Source organism: Hyperolius riggenbachi, chromosome 3, assembly GCF_040937935.1.
Source record: "Hyperolius riggenbachi isolate aHypRig1 chromosome 3, aHypRig1.pri, whole genome shotgun sequence".
NCBI classification, from domain to species: domain Eukaryota; kingdom Metazoa; phylum Chordata; class Amphibia; order Anura; family Hyperoliidae; genus Hyperolius; species Hyperolius riggenbachi.
In genome coordinates this window covers 428,774,393-428,802,139 of record NC_090648.1, presented here as the reverse complement: position 1 = coordinate 428,802,139, position 27,747 = coordinate 428,774,393, and the positions used below count along the sequence as shown (strand labels likewise).

Genomic DNA, 27,747 nt, shown 5'->3' with positions numbered 1-27,747 from the left:
ATTTAGGGAGAGCCGACCAATCCAACCAATCAATCGCCTGTATACTGTTCTATATAGGGCTGATCAAATCCGGATCCGGGAGATACCCGGATAGTTGCTATCCGGATATCTCCCAGTAAACCTGGGCGGGGGAGTCAAGCTTACCTGTCTGGACGTCTTCTTCGTCCGTCCCTGGCGCCTCCCACGATGCAGTCCACGAGGCGGTCACGTGACTACAAACACTTCCTCCTTCCGGGTTGAAGAAGGAAGTGTTTGTAGTCACGTGATGCGTGTGGACCGCATCGTGGGAGGCGTCAGGGATGGACGAAGAAGACGTCAGACAGGTAAGCTTGACTCCCCCACCCAGGTTTACTGGGAGATATCCGGATAGCAACTATCCGAGTATCTCCCGGATCCGGATTTGAGCAGCCCTACTGTTATATACTGGGTATCACATACAGTACAGCACTTGTATCTGTTCATACATAGCACTAGTATATGTTATTTGGTGTGTGTTGGAAGAGGGGTAGTCTTATACACCCAGTCGTCTTAGATGCCGGAATATACAGTATATATGTTTTGTAAGTGGCCTTATCCTTTCGTTTTTGCGTTTCTACGTACTGTGAATATCGCACTCTGCTCACACAATAGCCCCATATAGTCAATGGCGTACCGATGCCCAACAATCTACCCGGGTGATTAGCTGGTTTGGATTATTTTGACTGATTTCTTTGTTTCTGTCCGTACTTGGAAGCCCCCTGTATCTGATCCCCTTTCCCTCTCTATAGGAGAGTACATGAACCTGCAAGGCCTAATCCACATTCCAAATCTTTTTTCGATCAGAAGATGGTTTGTCAATGAACAGTCAATCAGTTGTCCATACACTGTACATGATATCTGATTTTGTTAGACTTGTGCTGTCGATCAAACTGTTCAGGAAGTGAGTCATAATACCATCTCCCCCCCTTTCTTCCACCAAGCTGATGATGCGCATGTTCAGATACACTAAATACATTATTTTCTTTCCATACACTTAGCAACGTAAGTTGCTGTTGTATGATGTAAGGATAACGCATAATGATGCGATGAGAAGCACATACAGGTTATTTTGTGTTTGCTACTATGAAATATAGGGAAAGAAACAAAATTAAAGTGGGTGCTTATGGTATTGCTTTTTATCTAAATTCCTTCATGTATGACCACCTTAAAGGATACCTGAACTGAGAGTGCCATATTTATTTCGTTTTAAAAAATGGCAGTTGCCTGAGGTCCTGATGATCTCTTTGGCTGCAGTAGTGTCTGGATTACACCCCTGAAACAAGCATTCAGCTAATCTTGTCAGAAACGCCTGATCTGCATGCTTGTTTGGGGGCTATGGCTAAAAGTATTAGAGGCAGATGATCAGCATGGCAGCCAGGCAACTGGTATAGTTTACAAGGAAATTAATATGACAGCCTCCATATCATTCTCAGTTTACGTGTCCTTTAAAGGACAACTGAAGTGAGAAGGATATGGAGACTGCCATATTTATTTCCTTTTAAACAATACCAGTTGCCTGGCAGCCCTGATTATCTATTTGTCTGCAATTGTGTCTGAATAACACCAGAAACCAGCATGCAGCTAATAATGTCAGATACACCTGATCTGCATATGCTTGTTCAGGGCCTATATTTAAAAGTATTAGAGGCAGAGAATCAGTGGGGCTGCCAGGTAACTGGTATTGCTTAAAAGGAAATAAATATGGCAGCCTTCATATCCCTCTCACTTCATTTGTCCTTTAAGTACAGCTACCAAACGGTGTCACAAGTACCTCGGCTATCCTCCAGATACCTTACTGTGATCCAGCTGTCTCTGGCCCACACAGGATAGAGGCCTGACTTGAAGCTCCGCCCATCCCTTCCTGTCACATCCAACCCCATGACAGGCTTATATTGTAGAATGGCTGAATGTGAAAGGGGGAAAAAGCAGCTTCTATTATTGGATGTGATCCTGACTGATATTAGTTGGACTTTTGTGTACTCAACCTGGTCAGGCCCATTTTTATGTTATTAGCAGAACATGATTTTAACATAAATATGCATAAAACAAGTTTTCATAAAAATAGTTGCTGCACTAATTCTCGTTTCCCCAGCTCCTCAGGAACCACCAGCTGCCAGCTCACTCAGGCCTCTTTCACATGGGCGGCTGAACTGCACATTTGCGTTTGTGGTTCTGCTGCCTATCGGCTGAGATTCGTGCAGCACCCAGATGCCATGCAACCAAATGGCAGCATTAGTAACCACACATCGGTGGCTAGTACAAGGTGCAGTTAGGCCGAGGGACCACTAGAGAGCAGCATTTTGGAATCACCTAGTGCTAAATTAATGAAAGTCAATGGAGGGCATGCCACAGTAGCGACTGCAATTTTCCAAAATCCCAATCGCTGCAGCATTTGCACTTGTATATAGGATCGCTGCAAAGTCGCTTTTCAACCACCATACAGAACAATTTTGTGGTCCTTTACTGCCAAATCTGTGGAAATCCCAAATCACTATGGAAATTGCAATCACTGTACAAATTGTACAGGGCAGTAGGGGAGAGACCAGTACTAGATGTCAGCTGGCAGTGTGGCCCCGAGTCATTGCTACTCATAAAATGTGCACACCAGAAAGGACATCCATATAGGTAAAGACAGATATAGTGGCACTGGATCAGACAGACGGGTACCTATATTGTAGTTCGGGGTACAGACAATATTGTGGTATAAAGTGGGAGGGATAAGAGGACCCTGACAGCTCTTCAGAAGCTGCACTTTAGCCTCTGAAAAAGTGTGTAACCGTAAAACAGCTATCAGGCTCCTCCTACCCCTCACTGCATACCACGTTGTCTGTACCCATGAACCACAATAAAAGTACCGTTTGTCTGATCCAGTGCGGCTATATCTGTCTTCAACTATACAAACTGCTTGCTTTACATTTATAATCGCTTAAGAAACACCAGAAAACACTCTGAAAAATGCAGCAAATCACAAAAAAATCGCTACTAAAAGCGCTCAGCAATTAGTGTTTTCTTGTGGATCCCAGCCCAGAGGCCTGCTGGGACGTACTACAGATAGCTGATCACTGTCGCTCAACGTTTTTGCTAGTGTTTTGTAGAGCGTTTTCAGCAGCAATTCCCTGCCTTTTTTGTAGCAGTTTTATTTTATTGCTGCCAATTGAAAAAGCCATTGCAATTAACAATTTAAAGTTCTGCAAGGGATTTTGTGTAGCAGTTTGGTGGTTTCTGGGTCGTACAAGAACTGTAAAATCGCTATGTATAGAGTTTGAAAAGTGATTTTGCTGCAATCCTATACTTAACATTAAATCATGATCGCTAGCAAAATGGTGGCAAATTAGGCAAAGCCAAATCGCAAATTTAGCCAAATCGCAATTACTTCAGTTGGCTCACCTCCAACCACTTTCATTGGCAGTGATTTTTAGAATTGCCGGCAATTCCTAGAATGACCTAACTGTGTAACAGAAAACCATTACATGTAACATCTAGGAGGTGGCTGCAGCCCACTCAGGTGTGTATGTGGAGGGGACCCCTCACTACCTTTGCCTGACACTTACACTGCAAGTGCCTGCAACCAGATCCATGGGAGCAGCTCACAGGCACTGGATGTATCTCTGTCCACTGCCTGTGTGGAAGAGGCCTAAATCAGTCTCTTCCTTTTAATCCCATAGGCATGCAGGGGGAAGAGTTATTGCTTCATCAGCTGAAGCCACACCTCTCTGCTGACGGCCTATCATGGCTCAGTCCCTAGTAGGAAGGTGTGGCTTCAGACTAAGATGAAATGAACAGGCAGTAGGAGGTTGCTGAGGTGGCCATGATGATTAATGAATTGGTGCAGAAGTTTTTTTTCATTTAGCAAAAGAAAGCAAAAATAGTGTTCTATCAAATGGATATAAACAAACTGTGCCAGGACTGGGGCTTTAAGCGACTGAAAGGTTGTGGATGTTGCATCAGAACCACCATATGGTGCACCCAGGGCTGGTGGACTGCCAGAGACCACAGGAAAAGATGTGCAGTATAAAACACCTTGTGGTAGCTGCACCTCACCAGTAGTCTGTTTATGGACATCACAAACTGCGACTGTTAATCTAGAGAAAGCAGCAGAGAGGTTGTCCCACCTGCCTTGTTGCATATTGGATGTTAAAGACACAATGGCATTTGTGCACTACAGGCGCAGGTCAGTACTTTAGAGGTAAGGACGGACACAAGCATTTCTCCTGAATGAGGCTCCGCCTTGTCCTGAGCGTTGAGCATGAGGATGATATCCAAGAGAAAGGCGCCACCTTCATAAATGTGCGTAGATGAAGGGCGGAGATGCTTCCTGTTCACTCACATGCAAGCTTGCTGTCAAAGCTGGAGAGGGCCACTGCGAAGGCCTGCAGAGCACACATGGGGTAGCTGTAATCCAGGGTGAAGAGGTCCTCTGCCACCCGGCCAAACTGCATGACGATGTACTCGGCTAGAGGGGAACAGATGAGGCCAAGGTCAGACGCAGAGACAAACTTACATAAAGCCAGCAATACACAACCGCAGTCAGGAGTGTGGAAGGTTAGGGCAGTAAACAGTGGAGACAATGATGAAAGCATTACTTAAAACTTTAAAAGAGAAATACAAGACATTTGATAATGGTGACAACAAAAGATTTTCCTTCTTTTTTTCTGGATTTAGAAGAGGAACTTCTCACTTTGCAATGTATTAATTTATTTATTTTTTCTCCCTACTGCTAACTTTCGGTAAAGCTCCTCTTTACGTTTAACAGTCTTCCAGACAGTTCTTCAGGTCAACCTTGTGGAGGAGGATTAGGCCTGGTTCACACTGCAAGAGCTTTTTAAAGCGAGATTGTCACCATAAAAATCCAATTTCAACAGAAACTGGTCTGAGTGTTTTAAGTGACAAAGATGCTAATCCTGCATATAAAACTATTCTGCTGTTAATCACATACCTTAGGAGCACTGGCCCTTTAATTGCCATTGCCAAACAGTTGCATGCTGGGGGTCTTTTTTTTCTATAATATATTCCTCCTCTTCCCTTTATTTCCCCCTCCTTCTAATGACATAAGACAGTGCACTTCCTAGTATAAACCTCAGTGGGAGTATCAGAAGACTCTGGGAGGAGGGCGGGTAACGAATACACAATTATCAAGAGAAAAAAAAAGAGTGAGGGAGGAAATGTCAGGAGGTTAATGGTAACCAAGATGGAAACTGCCTAGAATAGGATTATTTGCTTTCCCTTTATAAGGCTGGTTTCACAGTGGGACGTTACAGGCGCACGTTAGAGCAGCCTGTAACGCACCCCACCGCATAGCAATGAAAAATCAATGGGCTGTTCACACTGCCCACGTTGCCGCGTTGCGTTACACAGTAACGCTGCGCCATTACACAACGTACTGCATGCAGTACTTTGTAAGCGGCAGAGCCGCGTTAGACTGCTTGGACATGCACAGTAATGTTGGGGAGGAGCGGAGAGCGGCCAAGCACATGGCTAATTAATATTCACTGCACTCAGTGACGTGCAGTGTTTACTTCCTGGAGCGGCCGCTCTGTGCGGCGATTGGCCGGGCGGGACCACGTGATGCCACATGCGTCCAAGAGTGCGCATCACGGCATCACGGACGCCAGAGTGAGCTGCACAACGCGGCTCACTCTGACGTCCACCTTAGAGAGCACCAGGCGTTGCGTTAGGGGCACGTTGTGCGACCATAACGTCCCCTAAAACGAAACGTCCTGGTGTGAAACCAGCCTCAAATTCACAGGAATCATAACGCATACAGTGCAATACATCTATTATGTAAGTAGAACTAGTATTTATCTACTTATATACAGTACAGACCAAAAGTTTGGACACACCTTCTCATTCAAAGAGTTTTCTTTATTTTCATGACTATGAACATTGTAGATTCACACTGAAGGCATTCAAACTATGAATTAACACATGTGGAAGTATAGTACATAACAAAAAGTGTAAAACAACTGTCATGTCATATTCTAGGTTCTTCAAAGTAGCCACCTTTTGCTTTGATTACTGCTTTGCACACTGTTGGCATTCTCTTGATGAGCTTCAAGAGGTAGTCACCTGAAATGGTTTTCACTTCACAGGTATGCCCTGTCAGGTTTAATAAGTGGGATTTCTTGCCTTATAAATGGGGTTGGGACCATCAGTTGCGTTGTGGAGAAGTCAGGTGGATACACAGCTGATAGTCCTACTGAATAGACTGTTAGAATTTGTATTATGGCAAGAAAAAAGCAGCTAAATAAAGAAAAACGAGTGGCCATCATTACTTTAAAGAGAACCCGAGGCGGGGTTCTTACAACGCAATCCCCATACAGAGGCTGGGTCTGCCTATAGAGCCCAGCCTCTGTTGCTATTTATCTTCCTCCAACCCCCCCCCCCCCTGCGCGCTGTGAGACCCCATAAATCGTTTACCTCTCTAATGTCAGTCTCCGCTCTCCCCCGCCTCCTGCATCGCTCCGGTCTCTGCCAATCAGCGGCGAGGGAAGGGATGGGGTGGGGACCGGAGCAATTCAGGAGGCGGGGGAGAGCGGAGACTGACAGAGAGAAAAACGCAGCCCGCTGCGACACGCTGCGTGTTGATAGCGCGGCTGTGTTTTATGGGGTCTCACAGCACGCAGGGGGGGCTTTGGAGGAAGCTAAATAGCAACAGAGACTGGGCTCTATAGGCAGACCCAGCCTCTGTATGGGGATTGCGTTGTAAGAACCGCGCCTCGGGTTCTCTTTAAGAAATTAAGGTCAGTCAGTCCGAAAAATTTAGAAAACTTTGAAAGTGTCCCCAAATGCAGTCTCAAAAGCCATCAAACGCTACAAAGAAACTGGCTCACATGCGGACCGCTCCAGGAAAGGAAGACCAAGAGTCACTTCTGCTGCAGAGAATAAGTTCATCCGAGTCACCAGCCTCAGAAATCGCAGGTTAATAGCAGCTCAGATTAGAGACCAGGTCAATGTCACACAGAGTTCTAGCAGCAGACACATCTCTAGAACAACTGTTAAAGAGAGTCTAAAGCGAGAATAGATCTCGCTTCAGACCTCATATGTAGCAGGGGCACACCTGCTAAAACGCCGCTATCCCGCGGCTTAACGGGGGTCCCTGTCCCCCCAAATCCCCTCCGTGATGCGGGGGAGCGCTTCTGCATTGGGGCAGGGCTAACCGCCGCAGCCCTGCCCCATGCGCGTCTGTCAGACGCGTATCTCTGCCTCTCCCCCGCCCCTCTCAGTCTTCCTTCACTGAGAGGGGCGGGGGAGAGGTGGCGATGCGCGTCTGATAGACGCGCTGGGAGGCAGGGCTGCAGCCGTTAGCCCTGCCTCCAGGAAGAAAAAAACCTACGACCAACTTGCGACCAAGGTTTGCGGGGGGTGGGTTGGGGGGACAGGGACCCTCGTGCAGCCGCGGGATAGCGGCGTTTTAGCAGGGGCACATGTGCCCCTGCTATATATGAGAGCTGAAGCGAGATTTAGTCTCGCTTCAGTGTCTCTTTAAGAGGAGACTGTGTGAATCAAGCCTTCATGGTAGAATATCTGCTAGGAAACCACTGCTAAGGACAGGCAACAAGCTGAAGAGACTTGTTTGGGCTAAAGGACACAAGGAATGGACATTAGACCAGTGGAAATCTGTGCTTTGGTCTGATGACTCCACATTTGAGATTTTTGGTTCCAACCACCGTGTCTTTGTGCGACGCAGAAAAGGTGAACGGATGGTCTCTACATGCCTGGTTCCCACCGTGAAGCATGGAGGAGGAGGTGTGATGGTGTGGGGGTGCTTTGCTGGTGACACTGTTGGGGATTTATTCAAAACTGAAGGCATACTGAACCAGCATGGCTACCACAGCATCTTGCAGCGGCATGCTATTCCATCCGGTTTGCGTTTAGTTGGACCATCATTTATTTTTCAACAGGACAATGACCCAAACACACATCCAGGCTGTGTAAGGGCTATTTAAACAGGAAGAAGAGTGATGGGGTGGATGGTTTAGGGTGAGCTGGACCGCAGAGTGAAGGCAAAAGGGCCAACAAGTGCTAAGCATCTCTGGGAACTCCTTGAAGACTGTTGGAAGACCATTTCAGGTGACTACCTCTTGAAGCTCATCCAGAGAATGCCAGTAATCAGAGAAAGCAGTAATCAAAGCAAAAGGTGGCTATTTGAAGAACCTAGAATATGACACATTTTCAGTTGTTACACACTTTTTGGTTATGTACTATACTTTCACATGTGTTAATTGCTAGTTTGGATGCCTTCAGTGTGAATCTACAATGTTCATAGTCATGAAAATAAAGAAAACTCTTTGAATGAGAAGGTGTGTCCAAACTTTTGGTCTGTACTTTATGTGTTTTAAATTTCTAGGTTAGCATGGGTGTCACTGGTTCTTTAAATCGCTAGTGCTGTGATGCTATGGGTGATGTTTATAAAGTCACTTTGCTCAAGTGAGAACACAGCCACAGCATTTACATTCGCAAGAACTTTTAAAATCACAAGCGCTTAGAAAAAGCTCTTGTAGTGTGAACCAGGCCTGAGACTGTAGAGGGGGGAAGGAAAAACCAGAGATAAAGGAGGAAGACACATACGGCAACTGGTGTACAAAGGACTTACGGTCATTGTCATGTACAATCTGGAAGTTCTTGACGGAGGCGTGAGTGACGCGGCCGTGGAAGTTCAGCACATAGGACTGAGTGTCATCATTCCACACCGGAGCCTTGTTGTGCAGCTCGATTATGTTTTCATTGCGTTTGCTCTGCCACCGGGACAGAAGACTCTCCGATTCCTAAGAAGGACAACAAACATCACTGTGACATCACTGTGGACTCTGGAGGACCCCCCCCCCCCATGTGCTTCAGAATGGGGCACTAGAGATGTGCAAATCTAGCTGTGTGCTCACAATGCCATGTGCCAGTGACCCATTACATGGCAAACAGCTGGAAAATAAAGGGGAGCAGCTGCATCTCTGTGTGCAGCAGAGAAGGAATTAGTATATGTCTATCTGTGCTATGCTGCTCCTGTCGGTATAAACCAGGAAACCCCTGATTCTTGAAAGAATCATAAAGTTCCAATGCCCCCCCCCCCCTTCCCAGAGCATCCATCCTCCGATGCGTGAATCCCAGATGCCCCCCTCCCTGTGCGATGCACCCATTCCCATCCCCCATTGTACATCTAACCTATGATGCCTTTCCGATGCGCCTGTGCACTTATAGGGCGGTGGCTTCGTTTGGGCGGCAGCTTACTGCGGAGGTTGTAGTGTGCATGCGCAGCTGTGCGTCCGTGCATACTTCCAACCTTAATTTAGTAATAGAGATGAAAAGCTGCTGAGTGCAGATCACAGTATATGGGGTCAGTGCATTGTACGGGGGTCATTGGGGTGTACAGTGCATGGGGGTCAGTGCATTGTATGGTCAGTGGAGTGAACAGTGCATTGGGGTCAGTGGTGTATACAGTGTTTGGTGGTCAGTGCATTGTATGGTCAGTGGGGAGCACAGTGTAGGGGGTCAGTGGGGTGTACAGTGCATGGGGGTCGGTGCATTTACAGGGGTCAGTGGGGTGTACAGTGCACCGGGGTCGGTGCACTGTACAGGGGTCAGTGGGGTGTTCAGTGCACCGGGGTCGGTGCATTGTACAGGGGTCAGTGGGGTGTACAGTGCATGGGGGTCGGTGCATTTACAGGGGTCAGTGGGGTGTACAGTGCACCGGGGTCGGTGCATTGTACAGGGGTCAGTGGGGTGTACAGCTACTGCACAATAAAAGGACCATAAAAAAAATGGGAAACTTACATTTACTGGCTGGAAAGGAACCCGTTCATGATTAATATTCATTCCAGGGATTAACACAGACATCTTCCGGGGTCCTTTAAAGCCCAAAACATTGGTCTCCTAAGGGATGAAATGATAAGAATAAGCAATAAAGAGAGGAGAGGGAGAGGCAGGTAGGAAGGGACAGAAAAAAAAAAAGAGGAGGAAAAAAACATAAGAAAAAGAACAAGGGAGAGTTCACATGCAATTTTTCAAAAAAAGCGATTGCTGCATAGGTCATGTATTTCAATGGCACAACGTTTTATTAGCATTTGTGCATGCTTACATAATTTCTCTGCGGTTTATATTTGGATCATAAGTCTGCTTAACCACTTGCCGCCCGCACACTCCTACCGTGTGGCGGCAAAGTGGTAGCTGGAGGACCAGCGAAGCACATCTACGTAGCCAGGTGCCTCCCTAATTAATCAGGAAAGGACACTCGCGCGAGCGGCCGTTTCCTGTTAGATCACGGAACGGGTCTCCGTGAATAGTCTGCGAGCCGCGATCAGCAGGAGACGTTTGTCTCCTTTGTTTACATTGAACGCCAATCAGCGGCCGGGGATCGCCGCCATGTGACAGAGGACAGCCTGTCACAGGCTGCACAGGACAGATAGCGTCCTGTGCAGCCCCGATCACCAGGGGTGAGAGGGAAGAGAGGGGGGGGGGGATTTTGCAGCGGAGGGGGGCTTTGAGGTGCCCCCCCCCCCCCGCAACACCCATCAGGCAGGAGCGATCAGACCCCCCCCAGCACATCATCCCCATAGGGGGGAAAAAAGGTTGGTGATCTGATCGCTCTGCCTGCAACCTGATCTGTGCTGGGGGCTGCAGAGCCCACCCAGCACAGATCATAAAAAACAGCGCTGGTCCTTAAGGGGGGGGGGGGGGGAGGGGAGGGGTAAAGGCTGAGTCCTCAAGTGGTTAATTTTGTGTGCAATGTGCGAGTCAAGCTTCAATGCAAGTCAATGGAAACACAGAAAATTTCTGTTAACATTTGCATGTGATTTTGAAGTTAATTAGATGGAAAAAAAAATCAAAATGCAAAATCTTGCACACAAAAACATATATATATATAAAAGGGTCAGGGAGCACTGATTATAGGACAACTATTGCACAAAAAATGTAAATACATACATATAAACATACATCTCTCCCTGAGTAAAATGCACTAGTTTATTACTTTTTTCCAACTTCCTGTCACTTACGGAAGGCAGGAGACTAGTCCATCTCACAAGTAGGAAAGCTGGCTTTGCAGGGGGTGGTTTTGTAAAAATAAAAGGAGGTACAGAGAATCCCCCATGAGGAGATGGGCTAGTCCAATATATGACAGATTTGTCAGGGACAGCATTATAGGAAACAAATAATGTACTGTGCATTTAACTCTAGGAGAAATGTACATTTTATATGTATGTATTTTAAATGTTACAATTTTTGGTGATAGCGGTCCTTTGACTATGAATAAGAGTATGGGGGTTCAGGAGAGTAGAGTAGGAGGAGCCTCTTACATAACAAACAGCCGCCAGCTCCTGCCTCATTTTGTTAGTGTCCATCGCTCCAGCAGCCTTGCCCTTACCGGGGCTCTCACCATCGTCATATATAGTAAACTTAGTCCCCATCAGGTTGGATCTAACAAGAAAGTAAATAGATCATTACAACAACAACCCAGAATATAGACCTCAGGCAGCCATTCGCTGATGAGGACAAATCTAGACCAGAGATGTACAGGTGCAGAGGATACTGCAGCAGGACGCAGCTGATGGAAGAAGACTGGAGTAAGGAAAGGATCACCCTGGCATGCTCCATAGGCACACTCAGCATGTGGAGGCGGGGCTGAGGGCAGCCCAGTAACCTGAATATATTTATAAATTAATAGATTTGCTTTTCACATGTCTATCTCCTACTCCTAATTATGACTTTTTTTTTATAATCCTGCAATGTTAAAGGTGTGTCTCATCTAAAATTAAAGTATGTTTACACATTAGGTGTGTCTGTTGAGAATGTGCTCAACAGAACGTATTATGTTACTGCTGCGCCGGGGTAGTCATCATATGACTGATACAGTCTTGGACCTGAACTCTTGCACAGGACAGAAGGAAAACATAGAGAAATGCACCCTGTATGTATTTAGAGAGTTTAGCCTGTTAATTCCCCTCATCTGTGACTAAAGCACAAGTTGTAATTTGATCCCTTAGCTGTATCAGCTGACTGTCACGGCAGAGCAGCTAAATTGGTAAAGACAGGATGTTAACAATATGTCTGCTTCCACGAAAGCAGAAAGTGACACACTGCAGATTTATTGCAGGATTTCTATCAGTTGTAACAAGGAAACGCTTTTCTTTAAAGGTTATTCTACTGTTGCGTAGAGCAGAGAGGAAGTTCTGAGTTCAGGTCCGCTCTCAGTGTCCCAGAAGCTAAAATATATGAACTACTGACCTCTCATCTATCCCCTCACTCAGAAGCTGTTCTCTACCAGGAAAGAGTTTTACGGCTGTAGTTCCTCATCAGTGAGGGTTATGCTATAGTCTGACAGTCGCAACAGGAGACAAACTGTCACTTGCATACCTGATGTTTAATTTTCTGTTTAATTACATTTTTTATGCATGTATTTTAAATTTTACAACCTTCTACGATAGTGGTTCTTTATGAAAAGGTATGCTAATGCCTTAAATATACATTTTGGCAAATTCAATAGCCTATTTATTGACCATTGAGAGATAAAAGAGAACAGTGCAATGTGAAATATGTCTGCATACCGGAGTTTGCCAATGAAACATTCCCCTTCCCGGGACAGGTCTGTGGGGTCGATGGAAATCAGATAATTGGATGTTTTGCTTTTTTTCCGCTTTCTTCCAGCCAGAAGGAAAATCTGAAAGAGAAGTCCGAGTAAGCAGGATGCAGGGATTGTGCCCCGCCCACCCGGAAGCACAGGCCTCAGCAGCCTCACCTTGCGGTTGTCGTCTTTCTCCAGGTGCATATAGTAGGTAGGGAACAGTCCGCGGTCCATCCCCTTCTTGTCACGGCTAATGCGGCACCGTACAGTGACACCTCGGGGGGCCGGCTGCAAGGCAAATTCTTTCAAGTCACCCACTTCTCCTACGTCACTTTGAGCAGCAATAGGTATGGTCTCTGCAGACGCAGATTCCTGCAAAGAACAGAGCAGTGGTTACTCAGTTATGCCATGAGGACTATTTTCAACAAACTTTAATATAGAATAACTGAATGGCTCTCAAAATAAACTTACTAAAAGATAAGTCAATGTATGACATACGGTATGTAAGCTGAGTCCAAAACCGCTTCCTGTTCAATAATGTATTTATAAACCAACTACTGATTTTGGCCCCCTGAAGTGATCTGAGGACCCCTGGCTAACTTTTATTTCCCTACGCGCAATCTGTGCACTGAATACAGCAGGGCTGTGGCTACTGCCAGCATTCCCCACTCGCTCTCTGACCTCCTCATCACTCCAGTTCCCACTAGATTGAAGAACAGACTTTTTTAGTCCGTTCTCAATTCATTGCTAATTGGAGAGTGAATGGCTCTCCTATGTTATCAATAGGAGCCGTTCACACTTGCCACGCTGCAACAGATTCGTGGGATCCATTGCAGTAAGGGGACTGCACTCCTGTGCAGTCAGGGATAATCCGGGCCAGTTGGATGCATTACACCACATAGCCTATAGGGGTGCGCACCTGCCCCAGCTGCATCACTTCCGGACCATCAGTGTGGACATTATACTCTCGCTCCCGCTGGCCGCACGTGATGCCACAGTTAAGTGGGAACACAGCCTGAGTGCCTCACATATTTATGTCCGTTATCATCATATCAGCCTAACTGCTCTAATCCATTCTTTGTGTGACTGTCTGTGTCTGACGTGCAGATAATAGATCACAGACATGTAAAGCTCCGTACATGTGGGGGAATTCTGTCGCCCATCAGAGACCGGTACGCGATCTATAGTGCAGCAGAGCAGAGCCAACACTGTATAGATGTGTCCCTAGCCTCCAGGCTAGTGATGCGTGCAGGGGGGCAGAGGGGTCAAGTGACGGCACACGACAGAGCAGTTTAGTGCGGGCGGGGGAAGTGGTAAAAACAATGCAATAATTGAGCGCTCTGTGTCAGGAACGCTAATGATCCGGTACACCAGATCTTGGGAGGCAGCTGTACACCCTTCGGACCCTCAGGATTCTTAATTTTCCAACTTGCATGCATGCATCAGCTCAAAACCATTAGTATCTTATTAACCATATTTAATTATGGTACTACATAATAATGTAAAATTAGGGAAATATGTGTTTATGATTAACTTTTTTACTTCCCTGAATGGTTTAATTAGTTTTCACCTTTTCTTTGCTCTGTTTCTTTTCTATAAACTTCCGAATGGCTGTTAGTTAGCTACCCCAACTCAAAGCTAGAGATGAGGTAACATCTCACTTTGTTTTCCCGCATAATTTTTACATCTGAGCAACAATTCACAAAGCATTACAGCAAATGTCAATTCACTAATGCTGTTACCGCATAGCAAGCTGAAATTTAACAACCAGTGAGGTAAATTGCCGACTTGCACAGTAAGTACCTCAACCCATGTCAGCATAATGTCAATTCACAAAAGCCAGGAGAGATGTTCGGGATTTACCTCCAACTCTGATCTGTCATATGCTAGCAAATGGCATGCGATAGCACTGAAAGACAGCAGAGAGCCAATAGCAAGAGCCTCCCCCCTCCTTCTTTTCACCCTATTTGATCCGATACACTTGTAGGTCGGACTTCAGAACGACCGAGCTGGAGAAAGAGACACTCCAAAGAGGCTTTTCTGCATCACTATAAATGAGCAGATCTATATAGGGATACAGAGAAGAGTGGCACCTAGTGGCATGTAAGCACATTTAACTACTTAAGGCCCGCGGTGATTGAAATCTATGCCCTCTTTTGGTAGGCTCCTGGCTGGCAGGGCGTAGATTTCAATCACCGCCCGCAGCGCGCATCCGCCGTTTCCGTCACTCCCTGCCGATCACGCCGCTCAAACACGACGCCTCTTACCGCAGCTCACTGGCTCTGCTTGTCTCTATGACGGCAGAGCCATGTGAGCTGGTCAGGAGCCGATTTCATTGGCTCCAGGGCGTGTCTATCAAAGTAAGCCGCTCCCATTGGCTTACATTTATAGACACGGTCAGGAGCCAATCAAAGTGGCTCCTGATAGGCTCACGTGACTCTGCCATCATAGGGACGGCAGAGTCTATGTCAGGAGGATCCCGGCGTGCGTCGGTTGTGGTGGGTATGCGTCGGTATTGTACCAGCGGTCTCTGGTCCTGAAGGGGGCAGAGACCGCTGGTACTTAAGTGGTTACAGTGATGCAGAAAGCCTTTTCCTCTCTGTCACAGGAGCGTCGGCACAGCTTGCTGCAGAGACCTTAGCTGACTTAATACTCAACAGGGCTTGGTGTATTGAAGCAACATTTTTCAGTAATTTACTGAAATTATACCGCATCTGTGAAAATCTTTGTGAATTTGGGGGAAAAAAAGTCTAAAATAATGAATGCGGTATTTTACTTTTTGTCGAACAGCCCATTGTTAATTATAGCCATTGCCATGCTCCCAAGTCAGCAATTTATCTCACGAGTCAGTAATTTCAGCTTTCCATGCGGTAACGAACGTCCTTAGTGAACTGACATTTCACAAAATGTTCAGTAAAATCAGCTGTGTTCTGCCTTACTGTAAGGCTTATGTAGTAATTGATTAAATGTATTACTAAGCTTAAAGCAAAGTAAAGCCTATGTAGTAATAAATTACGTTTCCTTGGATTGGCAGAGCTCTGGTTTTGTGTTTCTGTTCACATTACTCTGATTTTCACTTCTGAATCTGTACTCTGCCATTTCTGGAGCTACTCGACATTTAGATATGTGGTTTTCACTGTAGGTATTCCCCTGTAGACAGCTTTTCAGCATGCTCTATGGAAGTCTAAAGCAGCTTGTCCTTCCCAGAACTTACGGTCAGAGACTTTTTGCTGGCTGAAGAACCGGGCCGAGTACTTCCAGAGTCTCCCTCCTCCTCATCGGTTGTGTCTTCATCAAAAGGTAGACTGTCTGAGATGCCTGTTCATAATACCAATTCAATTATGTTAGAGAATGAAACAAAACATGACCCCTGATGTATGACAGTCAGGAGTCCACTAGATGGCAGCATTATAGCCATCTAATGATGGGAACCTGTGACAGGGACACAATTACTTTAGCTTTCAGCAGTATACCATCTCTACAGGTTTGTCATTCTCCATATCTATGCTTTAAATGTTTTATGATGCCTCATAAATGTTTTATAGCAAAAAGATTGTGATATTAAGAAACTAGGAAATGTCAAAGGGCCTGTTTACATAAAGGCAGTATGAGAATGTAGCACTGTGAAGTATTTTGTCCACAGAGATAATGGTAACCATTCTCCAGAGGCTTTCCCCATCCTTCTAGAGACCACTGCTGCTGCCCAGGACCGGCTGTATGATCATGTCTTTAAGTTTGTCTTGAATACACTTTAAAATTGGCGCTATTATCATGCACACAGTCTAGAGAAAATAGTAGAGTGAATTTTGGAAACAGTTTATACAGAGGGGCAGCAGGGTGGTGTAGGGATTAGCACTCTCGCCTTGCAATGCTGGTTTCCGGTTCGAATCCCAGTCAGGGCACTATCTACACAGAGTTTGTATGTTCTCCCTGTGTCTGCGTGGGTTTCCACAGGCTCTACAGTACCTTTCACATCATAAAAACATACAGTTAAAGTGAACCTGAGATAGTTCACCAGCCCCTATTTATACATACCTGGGGCTTTCTCAAGCACTGTGGCCTCCCTCGCCATTCGCTTCGGCCCCTCCGTTCTGCCGCTATGTCCCTCCGTTCTGCTGAGCAGTCGTGGGCCTCTGCGCATGCATGGCTCAGCCCAGAGCCGGGACAAGGTCCTCCAGCACCCAAGGCTGAGACACCAAAGTGCGCCCCTCCATCCCTGCCCCCCCAGCCGTCACACACTGCTTGCTATTAGACTAAGAGGCGCCACAGGTCCCACAACCTCCCCAACACCTTAATATCTAGTTATCTGGCTTGCAGTCACTGCCATGTATCCCCTTTTATTATTTCTTTCTGCTTCAAACACAATTAGGAATGACAGCTGAATGAATTCTGCGCCCCCTCCTACACTGCACCCTGAGGCTGGAGCCTCTCCAGCCTATGCCTCGGCCCGGCCCTGGCTCAGCCTCAGGTACACTTTAAGTTAACTGGCTTCCCCCTATAAACTGGCCCTAGACTTTAATACATAGACTACACAATACATACATAGACATATGACTATGGTAGAGATTAGATTGTAAGCCCCTCTGAGGGACAGTCAAGTGACAAGACAATATACCCTGTAGAGCTCTGTGGAAGACGTTATCGCTCTATAAATACTAAATAATAATAATACACTTTAGACATTCGAAGACATTATTTGTCACCGCTGACCTCTCTCCTGCAGCAATTCCTGCAGGTCTCGTCTAGATTCCTCATGGTTTTCCTGGGCCCCCTCCTCCTCCTCATGAACAGGCCTGGCTGTGGTCTTGCTGGCAGCAGGACGGGATTTGACCTCTTTCTTCAGGGGTTTCACCTCACTGACTCTTGGCTGGAGTCTGCTAGTGTCAGTGGTGACCTCTGAGCTACCTCTATTCTCCACTGACACCTTGCCTTCACCAAGCCTCGGCCTACTGCTCACATCACTCGACTCAGGTCTGGAGGATTCCAATTCCTCCTCATCGGGACAAGTCTCGCCCACTGATAAAATGTGGATTTTGTATTCTACATCCTGAGTATCGGAATGCAGGAAGGCAGCTGGACCATCAATTCCTGTAGTGATGAAGAAAGAGAAGAGGTACAGGGACTTTGAGAACAATTCTGGAGGTATTTAGAAGGTGAGAAATATAATAACTAAACATGGCAGTCTCTATTTTATCCTCATTGTAGGTTCTCTTTAAAGTGAACCTGGAGTGAGAGTAATATGGAGGCTGCCATATTTATTTCCTTTTAAACAATGCCAGTTGCCTGGCAGCGTTGTTGATTTTCTGGCATCAGTAGTGTCTGAGCCACAACTCTGAAACAAGCATGTGGCTAATCCAGTCAGACTTCAGTCAGAGCACCAGGTCTATGGCAGTCTCCATATTTAGCTGATGCTGCTTGCCACTGAATAGTTATCATATTATCAACTGGTATTTCTAAGCCCCCTCCGGGTGTGATGTTCCCAGGTGTATACAGCACATTATCAGGCTTTCTGTGTGATCTCAATCACAAGCCCTTACCATCCAGGATGACATCTGAGCTGGCAGATTGAGGCGTGTGACATGGCATGAGAAGAGCCTGCTCCTCGCTCTTTCTCGATTTCGGTCTTCGCTGTCTGGGCTCATGGTTGGGCTGCACCATTAGGATCTCCTGCCTCTTCTTCCTCTGCTTCTGCTCCAACAGTGCCCTCTAGTGATTGGAAGGAGACAGAAGAAGCTCAGAAATAACACACATTAAAGCGGACCCAAACCGAATTTTTTTTACTTGCACAACTCTGACACATACAAAGATAAACAAGCCTATGAGCATTTCAGTGCATGCTTCTCACCCTTCTCTTTTATTACTAGGGTTATACAGGTGGCAGCCATTAGCAATTCCTCCTTTGCCGGACACCACCTACTTCACCAGTCTGCCGGATTCTGTCCCGGCAATATGAAAGGAAGGGAGGGGTTCCTCTAATAAATGTAAAATATTTTATATTTGTCATCATGCAGCTGAAAAAAGGCTGCTATTTATTAATATAATTTAGAAAATAGATTTTATTTCTGAAATCTTGCATTTTTAATTTGGGTCCACTTTAAAGAAAAATCCCACAAGGTGTCACTGGCTTAACTCGTGCTTAGGACAGAAAGAGAACATAGAAAAATCCACCCTGTACGTATTTAGAGAGTTTAGCCTGTCTATTTCCCCATTATCTGTGACTAATCACAAGTGTAATTTGATAGTTCAGCTGTTTTAGCTCAAGAATCTCGCCCGCCTGGGCAGAACAGCTAATTTGTAAACACAGGATGTTAACCCTATGTCTGATTCCATGACAGCAGGAAGCAGACACACTGCAGATTTATTGCAGGATTTCTATCAGCTGTAACAAATAAATGTTTTTCTTTAAAGGCTATTGTGCTGTTGTGTATCTTTTAAAGCAGAAAGGAAGTTCTGAGTTCAGGTCCGGTTTAAGAATAACATCTGTAAGTTGTATCTATTAAAAATGTTTAAATATAATAGAAGTATTGAAAACAGAACAACAAATGAATAATCTTTACTCCGCTTCGTACTTATATCAATAGGTTTTCTGTATCTCCTTTTACAGTAGGACTTGAAAATCAGATGCTGTTTAGGCCACATTTATATAAAACCAGGGCTGTGGAGTCGGTCCAAAAATCCACCGACTCCGACTCCTCAGTTTAGGATTCCTCCGACTCCTCGACTCCGACTCCTCTAATTTGCATATTACAATTTTGTTGATTAAAAGTATGCAACATGAAATTCGTCTCTTAACTGCCAACGCTTAGGAATTTTACAAGACAACTGAAGTGAGAAGGATATGTAGACTTTTATATTTATTCCTTTTAGACTAAAACTAGTCCTTGGTAAGAGTACTTGTAAAAGGTACAAACCGGAACAAAGAACATCTATCAGGCCCTAGGCAATGTAAGTGTGGGTACATGTAAGAATGATGTGCAGGTACTCTGCAGGGGAATGAGGAGATTGTAAACAGACAACACCTCTGTATTCAATGTGCACAGCATTCTCAGTGGATTCCCTGCAGCTCTGTGGGGAGTGCATATGTAGAGTATAGTACTACTGTGTAACAAAGTAAACCTGAGACAGATGAAATTAAAGTTTTATACATACCTGGGGCTTCCTCCAGCCGCCTTCAGGATAATCAGTCCCTCGTTGTCCTCCTCCACCACCTGGATCTTCTGCTATTAGTCCAGGTACTTGAGCCAGTCGGGCGTAGTGCGCATGCACACACTCCGCCGCCAGGAGCATACTACACCTGTGCAGCACTATTGCGCAGGCGCATAATGTTCCTGGCTGTGGGAGCGGCATGCGGCCAGACAGCGCTGACTGGCTGAATTACCAGGACTCATAGCAGAAGATCCGGGTGGTGGAGGACAGCGAGGGACTGATTAGCCTGAAGGGGGCTGGAGGAAGCCCCAGGTATGTATAAAACTTTACTTTTCATCCATCTCAGTTACCCTTTAATTTGTAGTCACCAAACCAAATTTTAACAACATATCAAATTATTTGATTTCATCAGCAAAGGGAGTGCATACATTTGCATAAATCAGCATCAATGCAGAATTATTTCCATCTCGTTGACCATCTCTATTAGTGACACAGCTACACATCAGGCTTTATTCTTACAGCATAGATGTTATTTAGTATATATAAGAGATTCCTGTGTACACATCATATATACAGTCACAATCAGATATGTATATCTGACCTTAAAAATACGGGGACTGCTTTATTGAAGCAGCACAAGTAACTAATTTTGATTGGTTTATTTCATTTTTGTGGACTAAGCACAGCTATTACTGTATATATACATTATTTTTAATGACTATTATCTGAGAAATAGAAAATGTTTTCATATTTTCTATTTTAATTACAGTTACAAATTCATTAGGAGTCGGAGTCGGTGCATTTTTTCCCGACTCCAGGCACCCAAAATTGCCCGACTCCACGACTCCGACTCCACAGCCCTGTATAAAACGCACACAATAACAAGGGTTTACAAATGTTCAAGCATCGCTGTACCCCTGTTGGGAGGATGATACGGCAGACGTCTATAAGTGTTCTATGTTATCGTACCCATGTGCCACGGACATTTAAAAGCTTTTCAATACAAAACTTCTTCCACCTGCAGCGGATGTCTATAGGCATTTCTGTGTCCCCATATTCCTTCACCATGGATGTCTAAAAGACATTTAGCACGTCTATTATCAGCGATGAATTTACCTGGTTGTGGAGTTTAACCTGCCGCAGTCTGGAATTATCATCATCCAGGATACTATAATAACAGTGAAAATAAAAAGATAAGCAATACACATAGCACAAGAACTGCTTTAATAAATAATAACTGTGCAATTACAGCAGCATGCAGGTGGTAGGAGGTGGATTCTCTTTGTTTGCCAGAAACCTGAGCCCTCCAGCTATCGGCTCTCTGGATCTGGGTCAGTGATGCGGCAACACCTAATGACTGACTAGAGTGCTGAACCGGGAAATCCTGGAGGATTCCATATTGTAAAGCCTAGGGGAGGCACTCTGCATGGCTGAAGAAACCCCAGCTTGGCAGGCAGGCAGAACATAAGGGGGTGTCTGAGGCCCGGAGGGTGGCCAGAGAATGTGAAAAAGAAGGCAGCCACAACCACAAATATGGAAATAAAATGACAATAGAGAAATCTGCTGCTATCTTTGAATGTAGACTTGGAGGTCCTGTGAGTCATTAATAAGCCCTTCTCCTTTAGGCACCGTACCAGTACCACTGTGCCAAGCCCCTGTCTCTTGTACAGTATGTATTGCTCTTGCAACCCTTGCAAACAGTGTGTATTGCTTTTGCACCCCTTGCAAACAATGCTTCCATACCCCCTCCACAGCATCCCCCATACTGATCATGTATTCCTGTGCTTCTATGTCCCCAATACTGTGTACTCCTAAACCCTCAGTGCCAACTGCTCGTGTACCCCCTATACCAGCCTTTCTCAACCTTTCTACCCTGGAGGAACCCTGCAAATAGCTTTTGGAGCTCAAGGAACCCCTGCAAACTATTTTTTGATCTCGAGGAACCCCTGCATTTATTTTGCAGGAAGCATGGTCTTTAAAAGTATGTGTGGCTGTTTATTTTACTACCCCCAGTACACTGCCACTCATTATACTGCCCCCTAAGCCCCTAATTTAGTGCTTCTTGTTACAGTACCACCTATTATAGTGAGCTCCATTATACATCCCCACGATGGGGGGAAATGCCAAGGAACCCCTGCAGAGTACTCAAGGAACCCTGGTTGAGAAAGCCTGCCCTATACTGTGTACTCCAAGACCCTTAGTGCCTACTGACTCTGTACCCCATATACGGTGTACTCCTAAACCCTCAGTGCCTACTGATCCAGTACCCCCTATAGAGTGTACTCCAGACCCCCCAGTGCCCACTGCTCGTATACCCTCTATACTGTGTATGCCTAAACCTTCAGTGCCCACTGCATGTGTACCCTCTATACTATGTACTCCAGGCCCCCCAGTCGGTAGAGCTTAGTACTCGCTTACCCACTGTATATAGTAAGCTTGTACGTAGTACTCCTACACCACCCATGTCCCCCTGTATGAAGCACTCCCATACCTTCCCTACCACCAGTACTGTATAATACCCTACCCTGATAACCTGCTAATCTTGTATGTAGCAATCCCATACCACCAGAACTGTATGCTCCTCTACCTTGTTTACCTGGGACTCTTGTATGCACATACACTTCATATCCCTCTACGTGTTGCTCTCCTACACTGTATATTATATTGTGTGCAGGTTTTTCATAAGCTCCATAACCCCAGCCCTTGGTACTCCCTTACCATGCATAGTTGGTACTCATGACCTCAAATCTTCCAGATCATCTCTCATTACTAAATCACAACACACCATCTGCCCCTTGACTCATTCTCCTCTCCCTTATCATTCACCTTCCTTTTCCTGCATATCTGCCATGACCTCTCTCTTTATCATTTCCCTCTCCACTGGTACTTTCTCATCCAGTTTCAAGCAAGCCCTTGTAACACATATATCCAAGAAACCCTTTTCGGACAGCACAGTGCCCTCTCCCAACTACTGTCCACTCCAAATTCGCATGTCACTTCACCTCCAACTCACTGAGCACCTCCGATCAAGCGTCTTCCCTAGTCACTCAACAGAAACAGCCCTAGTCAAAGTAATAATCTGAATAATAATAATCTGAACATTTGTATAGCGCTTTTCTCCTGTCGGACTCAAGGCGCTCAAGAGCTGCAGCCACCGGGACGCGCTCAAGAGGCCACCCTGCAGTGTTAGGGAGTCTTGCCTTGAACTCCTTACTGAATAGGTACTTGACCTAGCCAGGATCCGAACCCTGGTCTCCCATATCAAAGGCAGTGCCCTTAACCAGTACACTATTCAGCCACCAACAACTTATCCATGACCAAATCTTATAAGCTTCTACTCTATCCTCTAGAGATGGGAAGTTCGGATCTTTTCAATGATCCGGATGATTCGAATCGGATCATTGAAGAGATCCGGATCTTTGATCCGAATCTCGGATCATTTTACTACCGGAAGCATTCGGGGTGAAATGAACAGCAGGACAGGTCTGTGGACAGGAGAAGGGGAGGGAGTGGACACACAGAGAAGGGGAGAAGATGGACAGAGGGCAGGGAGTTGACAGAGAAGGGAGGAGGGACGAGCAGAAATGTTTGCACGTAATACCCACATGCTGCAAATCACATGCTTTACATATATTTCACCTATATGTTCATCTGTACACTTTGAAAGAAAAGGTCGCACAGTGAAAGAAAACATTCCCAGAAGATAAGTGCAGCTGTTTAGTGCTGAGTGCAGGAGGATTATATTGCCTTTCAATCACACTGTCTGCAAAGTTACTGAGCTGTGCTGAGCCAAAAGCTTCCCATGTGTTCACTGTGCAGCACTACGGAACAGACAGCCTATAATGAGCAGCACATTGCAGCCAGTATGTGTGCTCTACACATATCTGGCAGTGGCACCGATGTCCCCTCTCTCTCATCTACCTGTCTCCCTGCAAGGCTGCCTCCCATCCAACAGAGCGATCCATCTCGGCTCTGCTTCCAGGACCCCGCTGCCCGCTGAGAGGGGGCGTGTCGCTCCTGGCCCCGCCCCTTTTGCGATCCGAATCACTCATTTTGATGATTCGGATTATCGACTCATAAAATAGATTCGGATCAAAGATCCGAATCGTTCATGATCCGGACAACACTACTATCCTCATTCTTCTTGATCCCTCCTCTGCTTTGGGGACAGTTAACCCTCTTCTGCTCCTCCAAATCCTCCTCTATCTGGGCATTCACAGTCTTGCTCTCTGCTGGAAATTCTTTATCTCTCAAATAGGATCTTCAGAGTTGTGAAGTCCGGTGTAGTGAAAAATTTTGCTACCCATCATATTTTGCAACTTGCCATAGAGGACAGTGTATGACTGTGTAGGCGTGGCTCCTCTCTGTTAACACGCCTGTAATTTTTTGCAACCACAGATCCCATTGAGCTAGAAGGGGGATTGTTCCCTCCAGGGGGGGTTATTAGTTGAGCAAGAGGGGGACTGTTCCCTCGAGGGGGGGGGGGGGTTTATTAGTTGAGCAAGAGGGGGGATTGTTTCCTCCAGGGGGGGTTATTAGTTGAGCAAGAGGGGGGGTTCTGTGTGAGAATAGGGTTTGGTTGGGTTGCATTTTCTGATACAGATAGGTTAAAGTCAATGGTTAGGTTGCACTTTCTGATAGCTATACCTATAAATAAGTGCAACCGGTTGTAAAATCTGATAAAGTTGAAAAAAAATTTCACCACACCGGTGTAGTGAAAATTTTTGCTACCTATCATATTTTGCAACTTGCCATAGAGGACAGTGTATGACTGTGTAGGCGTGGCTCCTCTCTGTTAACACGCCTGTAATTTTTTGCAACCACAGATCCCATTGAGCTAGAAGGGGGATTGTTCCCTCCAGGGGGGGTTATTAGTTGAGCAAGAGGGGGGATTGTTTCCTCGGGGGGTGGGGGGTTATTAGTTGAGGAAGAGGGGGGATTGTTCCCTCCAGGGGGGGTTATTAGTTGAGCAACAGGGGGGATTGTTCCCTCCAGGGGGGGTTATTAGTTGAGCAAGAGGGGGGATTGATCCCTGGGGGGAAGGTTATTAGTTGAGCAAGAGGGGGGATTGTTCCCTCCAGGGGGGGTTATTAGTTGAGCAAGAGGGGGGATTGTTCCCTCCAGGGGGGGGGGGGGGGGGGGTTATTAGTTGAGCAAGAGGGGAGGGTTCTGTGTGAGAATAGGGTTTGGTTGGGTTGCATTTTCTGATACAGATAGGTTAAAAGTCAATGGCTAGGTTGCACTTTCTGATAGCTATACGTATAAATAAGTGCAACCGGTTGCAAAATCTGATAAAGTTGCAAAAAATTTCACCACACCGGCACCACCTCCTCCCCGCGACCCCTCTCTGTTGGAGTTCACCAAGGCTCAACCCTTCTCTTTCTATACTTATGGTCTTGTGCAACTTATTAGCTTGAGTTTTGATATCACCTATAAGGTAATGACACCTAAATTTGTCTCTCAGATCCTGATTTAACCATGCTAAAAGCTCATGTCCCCAACTGTCTCAACGTTTATTCCTTCTTCAAGTCCTCCTTTTTTCTGAAACTTAAAATGGACAAAAAATGAAACACTTATTTTCCCCGCACGATTTAACTCCCCTGCCTGATATAACAATAAATGTGGACAACTCTCCAATAAGCCCTGTCCAACAAGCCTGCTGCCTAGGTGAAATACTTGACTCTCTTGTTCAAACCACACATCAACTCAAACTCTACCTCCTGCCACCTCCACTTAAAGAACACTTCCTGCATTAGCTAAATCACATATGCAAATTCGGATACAAAATGCACAGTAAATAAGCCCTTACAGTCTAGATTCTCCCAGCCATTCCCACTCTACTAACAATATTTTCCTGTCCTCCCTAGTCACCTCTTCTCAGTCTCGCAGAAAATAATTCTCTCAAATTTCCCCCTTTCTCTCGAACTCTTTCCCACAATCTTTTTGTCAATCACTCACACTAACCAACTTTAGGTGCAACTTCAGAACTCACCATTTCAAGCAGGCATATATATTAACCTAAGACTAGCCTTTTGAACTCCACACTACCTGTGTAACTGATATTCTTGTACACAGCATTCACATAACCTCTATACCATGGATATATTGGTACTCCTTTACTCTGTGTACATGGTACTGCCATCTGCAGAACTCATACTAGTACTTAGTCCACCTCTGTCCTGTGTACCTTGTACTGTTGTAGGCAGGATAATCTCCATACCTCCATCATTTGGTTCTCTCCCACGTAACTGATATTCTTTTTTTCCCAAAACATCCATACCCTCAGTAAATTGTCCTACCTTACCCTATGTGTTTTGTAATCCCTTACCCTATGTACCTGGTATTCTTGTACACAATACTTCCATATCTGCAGGTCTTGGTTATCCCTCAACCCGTGAACCTGGTATTGTTGTATTCAGTGCTTCCATATCCCTAGGATTTAGTATGCTGTGTGACTGTCGGCTAGATAGAATGTGGCCCATTATAATGCAGAGATGTGTGACCATGCCTATCAGAGATGATTAAGATAAAATGGGACCCTAAGCAAATAAATTTGGGCCCACCCTTGACCTAGAAGATGTTTGCTAAGCTTTGGTGGGGACTAGCATCAAACAGGCCCCTAGACTGTATCCAGGTCCTAGGCACTTGCCTAAGTTGTCTTGTGGAAGATCCAGCTCTGATGCCCAGAAATGTGTATGGGCAATGCATTCACATGCAGCCAACATCACAGAGCGACACAATGCACATGATGTGAACTCCCCATGCCCTCCTGTGTCTCTGGTACAGACATCCTGTTGTCCTGTGCAGCCTGGCCCTGTACCCACAATGATCATACCCCTTCTAGCAGTGATCCCCAATGCACATCAGCAGCCAGGCAATGCACATCCACGTTCTGCTCGGGAAGGAAGCACATTCTGGCATGACCATCCCACATCACTCATACAGGTGGCCAGAGAGAGCCCCCCTCACGTAGTGTGCCGCCCCCCTACCTGCTGCTCCCCCCGATATGCGGCTCTCCCGGATCCATCCCGTCCTGCCACCTCCGCTGCACAGTGCACAACACCGACCCGCTCCCCTAGCAACCAGACTGCGCCTGACAACGCCACACGACACTGTTCCGCCCGCCCATTGGCCAAAGCTCCTTCACATTCACAGGTCATTGGCTGCCGAGGTGAGAGAGCGTCCTGGGGGCGTGGCCATCGCAGAGGAATGAGGGGGGAAGGGGAGGGGCTGAGTGCAATGAACCGGCTGTTTTCCAGGGACACCCCCAGCCTCTCTTCCAGAGACTTTCCCAGCTCGCCTTACAGCCTCACTATTAGTCAGGGACACACCGAACTTGCTTCCCACCTTCTCCAATGACTCACATCCCAACCCTGCAGGCTGTTTACAGAGACACTCGCAGGGTCCCTTCTCTGCCAGGGAGACCCCAGCCTGCTTTCCAGAGGGACACCTTCATCCAGTCAAATAAATCAAATGTAGCTTTATTAGCATGACCAAGATTTATACAGGCATTGCCAAAGCAGGAAGGTGGGGGGAGGGGGGGATTTAGGGGTTACAGTGGGTTAGCAGTCTATCTCCTTGCTTCCATGGACATTTTCATGTCCTCACCTCCTGTCTCACTACAATCCCATGTGCTTCCATCTTCTTTTCCTGGGGAAACCCTTATCCTGACAACACATGCATGACAGACAGATATCATCCTATATAATAATAGCTAAGTGTCCCTGCGTCGTCCTGTGTCCGTGTGTTGCGCTACTGCTCATGAGCAGTACAGCCACCTGTTGGGACAGGAGAATGGGGACGGGTGCATGCGCACTGACATGCGGCGGTTTGAAGAGACTTCGGCCTCGATTCATCATTGCCTTTGCAATAACTTTTTCCAGTTCGTTAAATTACAGAATTTGAAGTCTATCGATTTCTAGTTGTATTCATCAAGGTTTTTCCGCATTCTGTAAAATATCGATAATGCGGTAATCATTCGGTAGCGTTACGATATTTCCATTTTACAACGGTAATTTAACACAAGGCCATAA

General features: G+C 46.0%; 1 protein-coding gene and 1 long non-coding RNA gene across 2 annotated transcripts in view; one reads left to right on the top strand and one right to left on the bottom strand.

Annotated features, from left to right (window-relative positions):
* LOC137564157 (uncharacterized) overlaps positions 1-16,058 on the top strand; it is a 40,337-nt gene extending 24,279 nt beyond the window's left edge. The window contains exons 3-4 of the long non-coding RNA XR_011030537.1: positions 12,652-12,766; positions 15,711-16,058. This is a non-coding gene — a long non-coding RNA (uncharacterized lncRNA). The remainder of the gene's footprint in view (positions 1-12,651; positions 12,767-15,710) is intronic.
* LOC137564156 (tubby-related protein 3-like) lies at positions 1,515-26,785 on the bottom strand. The gene is made up of 11 exons (XM_068277607.1): positions 26,704-26,785; positions 20,831-20,882; positions 18,106-18,274; positions 17,279-17,656; positions 15,783-15,886; positions 12,743-12,940; positions 12,552-12,664; positions 11,304-11,424; positions 9,784-9,882; positions 8,612-8,783; positions 1,515-4,471 (listed from the first exon to the last, which is right to left on the bottom strand). Exons 1-11 carry the CDS (start codon positions 26,739-26,741, stop codon positions 4,338-4,340), a joined length of 1,578 nt encoding a protein of 525 aa, XP_068133708.1. The 5' UTR covers positions 26,742-26,785; the 3' UTR covers positions 1,515-4,337.
* Positions 26,786-27,747: the final 962 nt, after the last annotated feature.

Excerpts from the sequence above, each read along its gene's own strand:
- LOC137564156 (XM_068277607.1), bottom strand. The coding sequence starts at position 26,741 with ATGGATCCGGGAGAGCCGCATATCGGGGGGAGCAGCAG. Across the intron at positions 12,665-12,742 it reads AGAAAGACGACAACCGCAAG|ATTTTCCTTCTGGCTGGAAG; the intron begins GTGAGGCTGCTG and ends CTTCTCTTTCAG. Across the intron at positions 4,472-8,611 it reads GATTGTACATGACAATGACC|CCGAGTACATCGTCATGCAG; the intron begins GTAAGTCCTTTG and ends GTTCCCCTCTAG.